Consider the following 16,836-nt stretch of genomic DNA (forward strand, 5'->3'; position numbering starts at 1 on the left):
TTGAGTATAGTGGATTGGACGAATTGTGGTCGTCCCCAGACGTAGATACTGTTGTATCGAACTGGGGTAACAATACTGTGTGTCAGTTTAGTTTCTGCATTTACTTTTCGCATTTAAATCTATACCACTAACGGAGGGAGTACTTCATAGCACAAATCTAATACACAGTTTAAGGTAGATATATTTAATACTTTAAGCCTTAAACACAATACTTTATTGCCTAAATATAATACTTCATAACACAAATCTAATACATAGTTTAAGGTAAATATATTTAATAATTTAAGCTTTAAACACAATACTTTATAGCATAAATATAATACTTCATAGCACAAATCTAATACACAGTTTAAGGTATATATAAATATATTTAATAATTTATACCTTAAACACAATACTTTATATATAGGCTAAATGTAATACTTCATAGCACAAATTTAAAACATATATAATCAATACTTTAAACATTAATAAATACTATACTTTATAGTATAATTGTATAAATATAATACTTTATAGCATACATCTAATACACAATTTAAGGTAGACATATTTAATACTTTAAACCTTAAATGTAATAGTTTCTAGCACAAATCTAAAACATATATAATCAATATTTTAAACCTTAAATACCATACTTAATCATATATAATGCTTTATATAAATAAAAATGTAGTACTCCGTACTTTATAGCAAAATATGGCATGACTATTGCGACTCTAAATTGCAAGCCCATTCTTGAGCTTACTCTTACAATTTGTTTATAATTAATTGACAAAATTAATGCTCCCTCTGTCCCATTTTACATGTCATGTTTACTATTCATTGGTCAAACAAACTATTTCTTCATTACTTATTTTCTTTAGTAATTTTTAATTATTTTTAAATTTGATTTTTTGTGTTTAATAGTACTTTTAATGTAGTTTCTAAATATATAAATTTTATATACAATTACTAAATTTAATATTATGAAAAATTGAATTAAAAATAACTTTAGTCAAGCCTCATTAACCGAATCAGACAAACAAAATGGGACGGAGGTAGTATTAGTTAGATTGTAGAAAACTCCGATGAATGATTATGAAATTTTATCAATTTTGAAAGGGTTCTATGCCCTTAGAGATGTAGATCAATCATCAGTAGCAAATACATTTAGGTAAGCATCGTAGGAGAACTCCATCCTTCGCTTTGCATCTACCTGTGCATTCTATGACCCAAATTATATGGATCCGACCTGTCTCACAGATTGAAACCCGTGAGACGGTATCACACAAGTATGACCCCTAAAACTTTGACTTCAAACGTGCTCACATGAGCAATGCATGTGCCTATTGAGCACGACTAATGCGCAACGCACACCGATGGAGAATTTTCTTTTCTCCAGCTCTCTTTCTGTTTAATTTTATGTGAACAAAAAATTAGCAAAAAACCTAAAGAAAAAAGTTAGCTATTGGAGTTGTTCTAAGAAATTAATTTTGTCTCACGCTTAGACTTTCTAGAATTTATATATAAACATATATATACACACACACACACACGGTTAAATTTTTAGAGTTTTACTATGTCTAGTCTCAAATTCTACTATCTCACTTTTACTCCCTAATGTAACAAATAATAATAAGTTATTTTGATCGTATAAGTCTTCAAAAAAGGCAAAAATTTGTGTTAGATCATCTCACGGATCCTTATAGGTCAAGATGAAAGTGAAATACTTATAGTGAAAAATGTAATACTAATCAAGAATAAAGTGTTTATAATTTATATGAGAAAGTGTAATAATACAATACTTAAATATTTTGATTTAAAAGGATTACATTTTTCGTCATAAGGATTGCATTTTTCTTATAAATAACAAACACTTGCCAACATTAATTATAAGGAAAAGTGTATGTAATACTTTTACATCAAAATGTAAAAATATTATACTCCGTATATTTTTTTCTCAAAAATGTTACACTTTTCCTTAGTAAATTAAAGGACGCTTTATTTTTTTTTATTAGTATTATATTTAAAATAACTGTATCACTGAATAGTCATATTAAAATTTTGTGAAAGAAAGTAGAAGTTCGCAAAGACTTTAAAAAAAAACACATACCGAAGTAGTATTTTTCAAAATTTATTGTTTTTTTTTTTTGGTTGCAATTGTGCATGCAGAATATATACCAATTACCAACTGTGTGTATACAAAATCAGTCCTATCCTGTCTCAGACAATTAATCATATGTGATGCAGTAGCAGATGGAACACCCCGGAGAGATCAGATTACATACTATACGGATCTTGAAAACACATGTCGATCTGTACAGTACACTACCCACTTCGATCACACGTGGACGATCTGTAGCAGCAGTGGCAACCACCGAGTGTCTCCTCGTACACTTGGTACCTCCCAGCCACGACACGTCTGCAATGACACCGCATCCACCTCTCGTCTTTTCAAACCTAAATTAAAAACACCACCACCCTCACTTCACTTCAGTTCAACCTACGACGCTGTTTCATCTCTGCTGATAATTTAACGAACAAATTAAACCCACCCGGCGGCAAGATTTGTTGAGTTTCGATCAGATTCAGATATGAAGGTTCATGAGACGAGGTCTCACGCGCATCACGACGAGGAGAGAATGCTGACCAGGAAACAGAAGGCGGATAGCAAGCAGCTGCAGGATGAGCCCGAGAACTCGCCGACGAAGAAGCCGAAAACCACCAACGGCGGCGCCGACGAGAAGAAGGCGGAGGAGGACGGAAAAGCAACCGGCGACGTAGCTGCAGCCGAGTTCGACAAGTTCTGTAGAGACACGAGCGAGCATCTCTCCGTCCAACAAATGCGCCAAATCCTCAAAGACAATGACCAGGATTCCTCCGGCCCCGATGACGCTATTGTTCCTAGATGGTAATCCACTATTTCTATATAATATAATATTATCCGAATTTGTTAGAATCATGCAAGTAGCAAAGGCACAATCATCACATTTTCTTGACTGAATTTGGCATTTTAAGCCCTTTATCAGTCTCCTACCAACAATCTCCCGTTATTGGGGTGTTAGACTTAGCTTGGCCTTTACCAAACCTATGTCCTTTACCGGTTAGGGGTTAGACTTGATCTTTTAAGGACCTATGCCTTCTAAGGATTGGGTGTCAGACAGACTTTGACTTTTACCCACCCACTATATCCATTGGGTGGATGTTAGACTTGACCTTCATCAACATATGCCCTTAGTCAGGTCCAATAATTAGTTCGTTGTTGAAGTATTAGATTTGGCCTTTACCAACCTATACCATTAACCTGTCTCTGTCCAATAATTACTCATACCTGTCTCTGTCCAATAATTACTCGGGTCCTTGGAGTGTTAGACTTGATCTTTTATCTACCTCTACCCAAAAGATTTCATTAAGAGTAGCTAGATTGAAGCTTCAGTGTGGTTAAACGTACTCTATATATATACATGCAGCCAAGAAATTATGTTTTACGGCCCGCTGGATAAGTGCCCGGTTTGCGGCGGCGCGTTGGAGTGCAGCAGCGGCGGAACCTATCACTGTAAAGGAGATTTCTCAGAGTGGTCGAGCTGCTCTTACTCCACCAGAAATCCTCCGAGAAAGGAAGAGCCCCTCAGAATTCCAGAATCTGTCCATAAAACGCCACTCTCAGATGTAATAATATGTAAATTGCATCATATATATATATATATCATTCTATTCTCTCGATCGGGTTTCCATATTGCATGCAGGAATTCACTGTCTTCCCTGCATTTTTTATGTATCTAGTTGATCAAGAAACATCAAGATCCCAAAAACCGCCCGCTGAAAGAACAAGTTATCACCGTTAAACCTCTCAGCGGTATGATGATTTCGCTCTCCGGCCGTCTCACCCGAACCCATGTAAGTAGTTTTAATCGGAGTTAATTAAATTATTCCTTAAATATAGCAAAATTATCAATTTGGTCCTTTACTATTTTTTTCTAATTAAGTCCATCAACATAAAAAAAATCATACCCAATTTGGTCCCACAATTAATTATCGAAATTGTACCTTGACTATAGCGAAATTATAAATTTGATTTGAGTAGAAACGGGCCTCAAACTTATAGTTAAGGACCAAAATGTGAAATTACCAATTTGATCCGAGTAGAAACTGACATTTGACGTTTAAACACATGGGAGGACTAAATTGGTTAAAATTGAGGAGTTAATTAACTATTTTATGGTACTGCTATCTATATTCATGAGAGTTTACTTATAATTTCTATTGCACAGCAATACTGGAAATCGCAGATCGAGAAGAACGGAGGGAAAGTGGCAAATTCTGTCATTGGTAATGTTCATACTAATGTTTTTGTGTGCAGATGGTGTTATGTTGTGCTAACGTAGGAATTAATGTTCATACTAATGTTTTTGTGTGCAGATGGTGTTATGTTGTGCTAACGTAGGAATTTGGTTTCATCTGTCGCAGGTGTGACTTGTTTAGTTGTCTCTCCGGCCGAACAAGAGCGCGGTGGCTCTTCTAAAGTAGCTGAAGCAGTGTGAGTATGTTGAACATATAATACATAGAATAAATCGAACATATCCTCTAGTTTAGTATCAAAGCTCTAATTTAGTATGAAAGGTCCTGTTTTTTAGTTGAAACAGAACATATTATAGTAGGTTTTGTTTAGTCTCTTAATGGAGACCGTGTTTATAGTTCAGAACTTAAATTTTTAGTTGAAACAAAACAGAACATATTTTAGTAGATTTTGTTTGAGTTTTTAATGGAGACAGTATTTTCTTCTCTTTTTTTTGGTAAATTTTTTGCTTATATTTGCTGATATGAGTGTTTCTTAGCGAGAGGGGTATACCAGTAGTAAGGGAAGCTTGGTTGCTAGATAGCATAGAGAAAAAAGAGGTTCAGCCGCTAGATGCATATGATGTTGCGAGCGACATTGCTGTTGATGGTAGGGGGATTCCGCTCGATAAGCTGGATCCAAGTGCGGAGGCACTTGAGAACATTACATCAGAGGTACTTAGATACACGAATGTTTGGAGATGACTAGGTTGTTATCTTAGATATTCATAAATAGGATGTTTTGCTGATTGCAGCTTAAGGTGTATGGAAAGAGGGGGGTGCACAAGGATATTAAGTTGCAGGATGAAGGTGGAAAGATACTTGAAAAAGACGGGCTGCTGTACAATTGTGCTCTTTCGGTTTGCGATCAAGGAAGAGGACTCAACGAGTACTGCCCGAGCTATTGTCTGGTTTTAGTTTTTGTTTTTGTAGTAGTGACAATGATGAAGTTTTGAATTTATGCAGTTTCTGCATTATGCAACTGATTGTGGCGCCCGAGAATCGTTTGCACATGTACTATAGGAAGGGAAGAGTGGGGGATACTGCCCGAGTCGATGACAAGCTAGAGGAGTGGGAAAACGAGGATGGTGCTATCAAAGAGTTCTCTAGGATCTTTGAAGAGCTGACGGGAAATGAGTTTGAGTCCTGGGAGAGGGAGAAGAAAATTCAGAAGAAACCTCACAAGTTTTATCCCCTTGATGTGGTACTTTCATAATCCACGCTTGTAGAATGTAGGTAAAACACGGGTTTGTGCTCACTGTGTTTGTATTCTATAGGCTGATGGAATTGAAGTTCGGCATGGAGGGCTTGCCCTTAGGCAACTCGGGGTTGCAGCTGCACACAGCAAGCTGGATCCAATGGTAGCAAATTTTATGAAAATTCTCTGCAGCCAAGAAATCTATAGGTATATGAACGATACTCCCCCGCTCTCTGGTACGTTTTAGTGGTACTTATAGTGATTCATTGGATAAAGGTACGCGTTAATGGAGATGGGGTATGATTACCCAGAGATTCCGATAGGGATGCTTTCTGACGTGCATCTAGAAAGATGTAAGACTTTCTTTCACTAAGCTGAATGCTATCTGTCATGTTAATATACCAAAAGAATCGAACATTTTACCGTCAACTGTGTAGGTGAGGATTCACTGCTGGACTTTGTGGAGAGGATAAGATCGACGAAAGAAGCAGGGCAGCAAGTAGAAGCGTTGTGGGCAGAATTCAGCAACAAATGGTTCACTCTCATGCCATCTACGAGGCCATTTTATCTACGGGATTTCGCTGATATTGCAGATCATGTTAGTGCAATTCTTTAAAATTCTATGTATAGGTTTCTGGAGCCGCCTTTATGATTCTCCTAATCTGTGATGATTTGTAGGCTGCTTCTGTGTTCGAGAGTGTGAGAGATATCAACGTTGCATCCCGCCTTATAGAAGATATGTCGGGTTCTACTCTCGATGATCCTCTGTATGATCGATACGTGAAGTTAGGGTGCTCTATTTCCGCCTTGTCGAAAGATTATGATGACTACAAAATGATATTGAAGTACCTCGAGAAAACTTATGACCCTGTTAGAGTTGGAGACATAGTAAGCCTTATTTACTTCATTCTCATTGCTAGATCCAATCATACAGATTATGGAAGAAACCACGTTCTAATATGTTGGTTCATTTTACACTCTCTTTTAAGAGTTATGGAGTATCAGTTGAGAATATATTTGCTGTTGAACCAAGCGCTTGCCCCTCGCTCGATGACCTTAAGAAGTTGCCGAACAAAGTTCTACTCTGGTGTGGTAAGATGGAACTGATGTCTATTCCACTTACAATTTTATCTCGTTTAGATATGTTGTTTATAGCTTAAGCTCTTTTTCTCAGGCACCAGAAGTTCAAATCTGCTGAGGCATTTGCAGAATGGGTTTCTGCCGGCTGTTTGTTCACTTCCGGTCCCGGGCTATATGGTATAACTATAATCTGTAAAATGCCAAATTTCATTCTGTATAACAGTTATAACCAAGGCTACATGGCATAACAATTATAATCCATAAATAAAAAATTTTCATTTTCATTAATTATTTCAGTTTGGAAAAGCTATTGTCTGCTCAGATGCTGCAGCAGAAGCTGCTAAATATGGTTTTACAGCAGTGGACAGGCCAGAAGGCTTCTTGGTTTTGGCTGTGGCTTCAATGGGTGAAGAAATCATGGAGTTCTCGAGTCCACCCGAGGTAACAAGCATAATGAACTAAGCTATCAAGCTGAATAGCTAGTCCTTAATCTTTACCATTGCTGAACATTGGAGCAGGATACTAAATCCTTGGAGCAAAAGAAGCTCGGGGCGAAGTTCCATGGCAGGAAGAAGACTGATGAATCCGAGCATTTTGTGTGGAAGGACGATATCAAAGTGCCTTGCGGCCGCCTGATAGAATCACAGCACAACGACAGCCCGTTCAACTATAATGAGTATGCTGTGTATGATCCACAGCAGGTATGTAAAATCAAGTGGTTAGAAAATCTAAAACTGACCTTTCATCATACAATAAACTCTTCTCTTTTCTTCCCCAGGTGAGCATTAGGTTCTTGGTGGCTGTCAAGTACGACGAGGAGGCCGTGGAATATGACACAGCTGAACCCGATGAGCCCGAGGCTTGATAAAAGAACAGCAACTCAAGGAAGAAATGAAAAGCTTAGTACATATAGATATATTTTGCCACCCCTAGCTTACCAGGCTTCATATAATGGGGTATTATGTATTGGATGGTGCACTATATTTTGGGCATGATATGCTTGTAGCTTTCTCTGTAGAATCCATTAGGGAAGAGTAGAGTTAGGCACCTGTTTTGGTTCTTTTGTATAAATCATCTTGACAAAAGTACAATCATAGTCTGTAGCAGCATGACAGCATGATGAATCCCAGCTCCTTAATTTCCTATGTTCTTGTATACAGACTGTCTTGACTTGAGAATTCAGTGTGTATCTGCAGTTCTGGCTTAGCCAAGTAAGCATGAGACACAATATGTATGTACATATCTATTTCTAGGGAGTAGGTGAAAGAAGAAATACTCACAGGTGTCTCTCAGAAAATTTGAGTGATTTGGGAACTCATACTTACAATATGTCTTATCTTGTAATCTTAGCCTAGCCAACAAAAGATCACAAGGACCTAAATTATTGTCTAGCTAATCTCTTTTCTCTTCAAACTAAGAAAGTCAATAGAAAGTCAATAGATCACTCAAGGCCAATAGTTCATACTTAAACTAAGAAGGTTAATAGGTGGCTTATATAGCTAATTGAGGCTTATATAGTTAATTGACTTGAATTAAGAAAAATAAACTTAAACTAAGAAGGTTAATAGGTGGCTTATATAGCTAATTGAGGCTTATATAGTTAATTGACTTGAATTAAGAAAAATATAGTTAATCTTCTTAAATTAAGAAGGTCCTAATAGGTCGTTAGAACTAAGAAGGCGGTCAATAGGTCTAAGAAGGTTAATAGGTGACTTATATAGCTAATTGACTTGAATTAAGGAAAATATAGCTAATCTTCTTAGTTTAAGTAGGCGAAGGCGGCTAATAGGTCTAAGAAGGTTAATAGGTGACTTATATAGCTAATTGACTTGAATTAAGGAAAATATAGCTAATCTTCTTAGTTTAATATAGCTAATCTTCTTAGTTTAATAGGTTAATAGGTGGCTTATATGCTAATTGAGGCTTATATAGCTAATTGACTTGAATTAAGGAAAATATAGCTAATCTTCTTAAATTAAGAAGGTCCTAATAGGTTCTTAGAACTAAGACTGTAGAGTCAAATTTGTAACCAAAACTGACCAAATGAGGTTGCTCCACATATAAATGTTTTAAGAACATTGCAGTTTTATGATAGTGTAATTTAAGGAGGCTAAAAGGAGCTGCAGATGATACATTTCAAGAGATCAAAATCTCAAGCATAACTCATGTTATGGAGCTCAAGCACTTGAGTATTCAGAAAAATGCCAAAACTGAAAAGGACTTTAGTTCATGAAGATGACATTGATAACTTCAGGCAACACCTACAATGTATGCATTCCATGAATCCTGTTGTTGGAAGCTAGTGACCTCTTCATATTTTATGTCTTGTCCTGCAGAAAATCCATATGTGCTTTTGATATCTTCACTGTCTGGCATTTGTCGCATCCAAAAGTGGACACGGCGAAATCCAGCCTCTTCCAAGCAGTCTTTAATTTCAGGCAGTGACCATCTGGACATTTAAAAAAAAAAAACATGGTTTTTTGTTTTCAAGTAAAATAACCATGAAGCAGAGATTAAAAAGAACAAAATGCTATCATGTTTCCCCATATTTGTTCTTGTAGCAATGGAAGTAACCATTGAATGATAAAGATAATCCATGACTTACAGTCTCCAGCTGTATGAAAATGCATGGCGAAGCTTTCGTTTCGGCTTTTGCAGATTAAAATGAAGGCTGATTCTTGTTTTCCTATTAATGATGTCGAATTCAGTTTGCTCCCAAACATACTGGAAAGAAGATGGTGAATTGTAAGAACATACTCAAATGCCTAATCTAATAGAGACTATCAAAGAACAAACTATAAGAGGGCGTTTGGTAGCCAGAAAAGGAATTTAAATGGCCTAGAATGTGGCATGTTTGAAGCTGATACTGAAAATCAATCTTCTAACGAAAGAAAAGCATACCGTGAAATTAGGAAATTTCCTCTGCAGCCGCAGCTCACACTCTGATGATGTGCCTCCATAAAGATCCATCACAAATATGCCACCTTTCTTGTTCAAGGCACTCAACGCATGCCTGAAATATGTAACCAGTTCGGGACGAGTGTGAAGACAGCAACAACTATAGTTAAAGGCGCAAACTATATCTCTCGCAGGCAATTGAGCATCCATTAGTTTAGGGTCAGGAGAACCATGTTCTCCATCTTTTAGATTCATGTTTTGCACGAGATCTTGAGTACCAGCGTTGACCAGTCTGGCCTCAAGAGGTTGCAAGACATTGCCATGAAACAGGAATGCTCGGGACGAGATATCAGCCCCAATTTTTTTCACATTGTTCTCCATGCACCACTCGAGTGCCTCAAGATCCAAATCTAATCCTACAGCAGTTCGTCTTGCATCACCTCGAAGCCATTCTGCACTGCCAAATGCATCCAGTTAGTGGTTTTACAGTACAAACATAATCCACCAGGAATCAATCACAAAACATATTTTCCATAACTACTTACTGAATCTGTTATAGTTAGTGCAGAATGTTACGAAAATGTTCAAGCAGTTAACATCGACAACCACCTAGTACTTGTCTAGGTGCTTAACCAGTGAAAGTAGGAAGGGGAATGAAACCCTTATTTCATTAGGGTATGGGTTTTCCAATTAATGGGTATTCCAAACCCATAGTAGTACTCTAAAAACCTATCAACCAAACAATAACAATCACTTTGATACCCATACCTTATGCCTAAACCCACCAACCAAACACACCCTTAGTTATGACAAAAAATTGAATACATTTAGGAATGTGAATGTGTAGCTTTAAAGCTCAATACACCCATCCACCAATGTTCATTATGCTTGTATATCCATGTTAATCAAGATAGTGCTCATTGCAATATTTCATTACAAGCAAAAGTATTACTATGATGGACATGTAGTATAATTTGAATGAAAAATGAGAGTATTTTCAGTGAACATGAAGTTCATTCAAGACAGAACCTGTTCCATATATACCTCAAAAGAGCAGTGCCACAGAAATCTTCCTGGAAATGGAGGGGCACCCTCCCACCCACATACATCAAAAAGAACTTCTGCAGATAACTTATGTCCCCTTTAGGTGACTGTACCCAATAAAAGAAGCACATTAGCATATCCAGGAAAAAGAAAAAAGCAGCAAACTTTGGAGATCTTCAAGGGTTATATATAGGGGGTTTTCTTGCCTGAACAGACTGCTGATAAAGCATGAATTTGGAAGGCATATCATTGGTTGATGCTGATGAATTGTTATCAATTTCAGTGTCTTCATCTTCCTCTTCTTCTTCTTCTTCCTCTTCTGGGAGTTCATGTCCTTGTTGAGCGGGTGGGTATTCTGCTTCTTCTTGGAGATAGTGAGTGCTTCTTGCTCCTCTGCGATGGTGGTTTTGCTTCTTCCCGTGCTTCCCCATTTACACTCTTCTGCCGGGACAGGGTTTAAGGATTGAAATTGAAATGAAAACCTTGTACAGTTTGAGCTACTTTCCAAGAATTGCTTCCAGACCCCCCACAAGTCTGACAAAGCAAAGGGTTTAATTTTGTAATTTCATACAAGTCCTCAATGTTTCTACCAATTATATTATTCCGCACTTTCATTTTCCAAACCAACAAATGAGTTAATTTTACTTTTAGGATCCATTTTGGAAACCTAATAAATGATTTTTGAAAGTTATTTTTTGATTTTTTTTTTGTTTGAATATTCGAATAAAATAAATTCAGTGAGAAAAATTCATTTTGGTTAAAAAAGAAAAACTCAATTTGACAAAGAATATCTTCCTAGATTTTTAGTGCGAAGACATTTTTATAATTTTTTCATTTTCTCGCCTTTTTTGTTCTATCTCATATTTCTTTAAGCTAGTTTTTGGATTATTAATTTATTATTACCACTACACCACATTACTTATTATTATTGTTGTTGTTATATAACAAATAATAATATGTTCATTTTTAAGAAAATAACCTAAATAAAAAAATTGAATTTTAACTTTAAGTCAAATAAAAAATATTGTAAGATAAAATATTTCCTTGTATAACAAATAATATTTTGACCGTTTGGCAGCAGTCCAAATATGCCAAACAACCCACATTAATTTTTGTCTCTTTCACGTGCTTAGTGGAGTTGATAAAATATTTCCTTGTTCAAGTCTCCATACTTTACCCGTTGAAGCTCCACCTTAATTTGTATCTCATGTGCTAGCTTGATCTGAAATCCCACTTGAAGTCTTCCATAAAATATTCTACTCCCATAATTCCCGTATGGTGTCTTGCATGTTGATAAGCAACTTTGTCTTCATGCTTGATTTAATATTCTTTCCACTATCTTGAACCCATCTTTCTTGAATAAAATATTCATGCCCATTCTTCATCTTTAGCTTTCTCCTGATCACTTTGAATTTTATTTGAACTCTTTCAAATAAAATATTGTCACCCATACTACCTTTTCCCATGTGACATCTTCCAAGTGTATAATTAATTCCTTAGTTGAATCTTGAACTAGCTTGAAGGATTTCTTCATACCTCTCGCAACTTCTTCTTCTAAAAGTCTTCTTGCTAGAATAATACTCATTGAACCAATTTCATCTGAGTATTTTTCGTGATTACTGTAGCAATAGTACTATTCATGTCACTGTAGTAATANGAAGGATTTCTTCATACCTCTCGCAACTTCTTCTTCTAAAAGTCTTCTTGCTAGAATAATACTCATTGAACCAATTTCATCTGAGTATTTTTCGTGATTACTGTAGCAATAGTACTATTCATGTCACTGTAGTAATAGTACTATTCACCTCTCGAATACTGTAGCATCTCTCGAGAATTCTATGTCTCGCAGCCATTTTGATCCACCTCTCATGGGTATTTTGGCTTTCCAATCCACCTCTCGTGGATTATATTCTTTGTAACCCCTCGATTTTTCCGACAAAGTTAAGGTTCGAGAATATATATATATTTTTACGCTATGACATTTATGAAAAGGTCTCTCGGTGTTCGAAAGAATTTTTTTAGACTAGTTATTAATAAGCTGCGATCTACGTACCGATCACGAACCGTAAAATTTTTAAGGATGTATATACAGTTCGAATTTTCCTAGAGATTTGATTATTAAGTATAATACGATTAAGCCTGAACTTCTAGTTAGTTCAAGTGAAAATTTAAACGGACTGTAAGGGGTAAAATTGTTACGGACCTTGTGCCTATATTTCGCGAGATACCGAAAAATTCCCAATTTTAGTGATTATCGACGGGATTATTTTTAGGATAATTTTGGTGTTAGAATTTTCCCGAATTAAGCTATAATCATCCGAACTTTCATCTGATTTAACCCCAAACTGGCAAAATAAATGTTGTTCTTCAAGGAGCCACCATAGGGAGATGACAAGTGGCAATCATAATCACCACTTGGTTGGATCATTAATGGCATGTCATAATAGGTATGGAAATGTTGCACTTATTACTTAATTCTCAAGCTAAACTAAACATCACCCCTCTCTCTCCTACTCCATAATTCGAAAATAGCATAAGGAGAAGAAAGAAAATAGTTTAGTCTTCCACTTGTGATCAAGAACTCCCAAGCATTTCTTCAACTCAAGTGTTCTGAGTGTAGGTAAGACTTTAGACTTTGTTTGGTTAAATCATTCCTAGAACTTAAGTGTAAACTAAAGGTGCATGAAAATGTTGTTATTATGGTGATTTTTCTAGGATCTTTGGTGAAGGACTCAAAGGAGGAAACCAACAACTCTTACGGTTTTTAAGATCTTCCAAAGAGGTAAGGAATCCCTTAAGTTGGTTTAGTCACTTGAAGGTGAACAAATGCTAGTAAATTATGTGACTATGAATTTTATGCGAAAATTATGTGTTAAGTTTGTGGATCTACTAGTTGACTCAAGAAACCACACTTTGGATTTTTGGTAATTTTTGTATACATGTTCATAGCTAATTTATGCATGTATATGTTGTATTTATGCCCATATAGGCTTATACTTGTGAAAATAGTGAAAGGAAATCAGGATAGATTCTAACAGTAACTTCCGAGATTTATTGGGAAAATTTGGTAAGGTATTTTGACTCCATTTTTCTCAGATATGTAGTTCAATAAGTGTAGAACCCGCATATAAAATTTCATAATGATCGGAGTAGTATAAGTATGGTTTTCGAATTTTTTTCCAAAACTGGTCCAGAGAGAGAAATTCTGGACAGCACACTGCCAAGGGCAAAAATGGAATTTTCTGTGTTTATTCGTGGATCAAAATGAAGAAAACTTTTTATGGGAATCAAGTACTATAAGTTGGGGTTCTACCATAAAAATTTCAAGTGAAAAAGAGTTCGGGAACTATTTTTACCGGCTCAATCTTTCGGACTGCGCCANATATTTCCTTGTTCAAGTCTCCATACTTTACCCGTTGAAGCTCCACCTTAATTTGTATCTCATGTGCTAGCTTGATCTGAAATCCCACTTGAAGTCTTCCATAAAATATTCTACTCCCATAATTCCCGTATGGTGTCTTGCATGTTGATAAGCAACTTTGTCTTCATGCTTGATTTAATATTCTTTCCACTATCTTGAACCCATCTTTCTTGAATAAAATATTCATGCCCATTCTTCATCTTTAGCTTTCTCCTGATCACTTTGAATTTTATTTGAACTCTTTCAAATAAAATATTGTCACCCATACTACCTTTTCCCATGTGACATCTTCCAAGTGTATAATTAATTCCTTAGTTGAATCTTGAACTAGCTTGAAGGATTTCTTCATACCTCTCGCAACTTCTTCTTCTAAAAGTCTTCTTGCTAGAATAATACTCATTGAACCAATTTCATCTGAGTATTTTTCGTGATTACTGTAGCAATAGTACTATTCATGTCACTGTAGTAATAGTACTATTCACCTCTCGAATACTGTAGCATCTCTCGAGAATTCTATGTCTCGCAGCCATTTTGATCCACCTCTCATGGGTATTTTGGCTTTCCAATCCACCTCTCGTGGATTATATTCTTTGTAACCCCTCGATTTTTCCGACAAAGTTAAGGTTCGAGAATATATATATATTTTTACGCTATGACATTTATGAAAAGGTCTCTCGGTGTTCGAAAGAATTTTTTTAGACTAGTTATTAATAAGCTGCGATCTACGTACCGATCACGAACCGTAAAATTTTTAAGGATGTATATACAGTTCGAATTTTCCTAGAGATTTGATTATTAAGTATAATACGATTAAGCCTGAACTTCTAGTTAGTTCAAGTGAAAATTTAAACGGACTGTAAGGGGTAAAATTGTTACGGACCTTGTGCCTATATTTCGCGAGATACCGAAAAATTCCCAATTTTAGTGATTATCGACGGGATTATTTTTAGGATAATTTTGGTGTTAGAATTTTCCCGAATTAAGCTATAATCATCCGAACTTTCATCTGATTTAACCCCAAACTGGCAAAATAAATGTTGTTCTTCAAGGAGCCACCATAGGGAGATGACAAGTGGCAATCATAATCACCACTTGGTTGGATCATTAATGGCATGTCATAATAGGTATGGAAATGTTGCACTTATTACTTAATTCTCAAGCTAAACTAAACATCACCCCTCTCTCTCCTACTCCATAATTCGAAAATAGCATAAGGAGAAGAAAGAAAATAGTTTAGTCTTCCACTTGTGATCAAGAACTCCCAAGCATTTCTTCAACTCAAGTGTTCTGAGTGTAGGTAAGACTTTAGACTTTGTTTGGTTAAATCATTCCTAGAACTTAAGTGTAAACTAAAGGTGCATGAAAATGTTGTTATTATGGTGATTTTTCTAGGATCTTTGGTGAAGGACTCAAAGGAGGAAACCAACAACTCTTACGGTTTTTAAGATCTTCCAAAGAGGTAAGGAATCCCTTAAGTTGGTTTAGTCACTTGAAGGTGAACAAATGCTAGTAAATTATGTGACTATGAATTTTATGCGAAAATTATGTGTTAAGTTTGTGGATCTACTAGTTGACTCAAGAAACCACACTTTGGATTTTTGGTAATTTTTGTATACATGTTCATAGCTAATTTATGCATGTATATGTTGTATTTATGCCCATATAGGCTTATACTTGTGAAAATAGTGAAAGGAAATCAGGATAGATTCTAACAGTAACTTCCGAGATTTATTGGGAAAATTTGGTAAGGTATTTTGACTCCATTTTTCTCAGATATGTAGTTCAATAAGTGTAGAACCCGCATATAAAATTTCATAATGATCGGAGTAGTATAAGTATGGTTTTCGAATTTTTTTCCAAAACTGGTCCAGAGAGAGAAATTCTGGACAGCACACTGCCAAGGGCAAAAATGGAATTTTCTGTGTTTATTCGTGGATCAAAATGAAGAAAACTTTTTATGGGAATCAAGTACTATAAGTTGGGGTTCTACCATAAAAATTTCAAGTGAAAAAGAGTTCGGGAACTATTTTTACCGGCTCAATCTTTCGGACTGCGCCAAGCTGGAATTTTCTGAAAAAGAATGGTTAGGAACAATTTTGACAAAATATGTTGTAATAAAAATAGTAACGAAATTTTGGAATGTCACAATCAATTTGGAAGAAGAATTGTGTTTTTAAGAAACAAGTGTGACTCTTGTCACTTGGAAATTTCGTGGTGAAAAGCCATTGACAAATGTGTGTATTTTGGAAACATATTTGGATAAGTATAATTGTTTTGAGTCGTCATGTGAATATGCTAATGTGAGATGTCTTGTATGATTAATTCATACTGCAGAGCGAAGTCTATTCGCTGAGTGAATGGTGAGATGTCTTGTATGATTAATTCATACTGCAGAGCGTGAATGTTGAGGTGTCTTGTATGATTAATTCATACTGCAGAGCGAAGTCTATTCGCTGAGTGAATGGTGAGATGTCTTGTATGATTAATTCATACTGCAGAGCGAAGTCTATTCGCTGAGTGAATGGTGAGATGTCTTGTATGATTTATTCATACTGCAGAGCGAAGTCTATTCGCTGAGTGAATGACGAGATGTCTTTGTATGATTAATTCATACTGCAGAGCGAAGTCTATTCGCTGAGAGAATGAGTGGGAATTAAAAATGTCGTGTCCCGAGCAATAATGGGTGTGTTGTGAGTCTCACCTTGAATTAAGTGGAAATTCTCGGAAATGGAAGTGTTATGTGCTGATGTTACTTATATACTGTATTGTACTGCTTTGCTGTTAATATAATTGCAGGAAGAATGCAACCGTTGGGTAACGTTTACATTTTCTGATTATCATGTTGTTTTCGAAACCTTTGTTTACTTTCGAGTGACAA

General features: G+C 35.9%; 2 protein-coding genes and 1 long non-coding RNA gene across 3 annotated transcripts; 1 reads left to right on the plus strand and 2 right to left on the minus strand.

Moving 5' to 3' along the window:
* Positions 1-2,498: 2,498 nt before the first annotated feature.
* LOC116003676 (protein ADP-ribosyltransferase PARP3) lies at positions 2,499-7,750 on the plus strand. The gene is made up of 17 exons (XM_031243582.1): positions 2,499-2,893; positions 3,453-3,651; positions 3,766-3,879; positions 4,254-4,311; positions 4,450-4,519; positions 4,818-4,992; positions 5,073-5,206; positions 5,284-5,521; positions 5,595-5,722; positions 5,792-5,868; positions 5,953-6,113; positions 6,194-6,403; positions 6,505-6,607; positions 6,690-6,772; positions 6,893-7,036; positions 7,114-7,296; positions 7,374-7,750. Exons 1-17 carry the CDS (start codon positions 2,577-2,579, stop codon positions 7,458-7,460), a joined length of 2,481 nt encoding a protein of 826 aa, XP_031099442.1. The 5' UTR covers positions 2,499-2,576; the 3' UTR covers positions 7,461-7,750.
* On the minus strand, positions 6,861-7,470 carry LOC116003679. Its single transcript, XR_004094695.1, has 2 exons — positions 7,335-7,470; positions 6,861-7,227 (listed from the first exon to the last, which is right to left on the minus strand). It is a non-coding gene; the product is annotated as an uncharacterized LOC116003679 (long non-coding RNA).
* Positions 7,751-8,631: 881 nt separating the features above from the next.
* LOC116004233 lies at positions 8,632-11,043 on the minus strand. The gene is made up of 5 exons (XM_031244197.1): positions 10,744-11,043; positions 10,538-10,644; positions 9,497-9,950; positions 9,201-9,319; positions 8,632-9,044 (listed from the first exon to the last, which is right to left on the minus strand). Exons 1-5 carry the CDS (start codon positions 10,966-10,968, stop codon positions 8,846-8,848), a joined length of 1,104 nt encoding a protein of 367 aa, XP_031100057.1. The 5' UTR covers positions 10,969-11,043; the 3' UTR covers positions 8,632-8,845.
* Positions 11,044-16,836: the final 5,793 nt, after the last annotated feature.

The sequence above is a fragment of the Ipomoea triloba genome, chromosome 14 (genome assembly GCF_003576645.1).
Source record: "Ipomoea triloba cultivar NCNSP0323 chromosome 14, ASM357664v1".
NCBI classification, from domain to species: domain Eukaryota; kingdom Viridiplantae; phylum Streptophyta; class Magnoliopsida; order Solanales; family Convolvulaceae; genus Ipomoea; species Ipomoea triloba.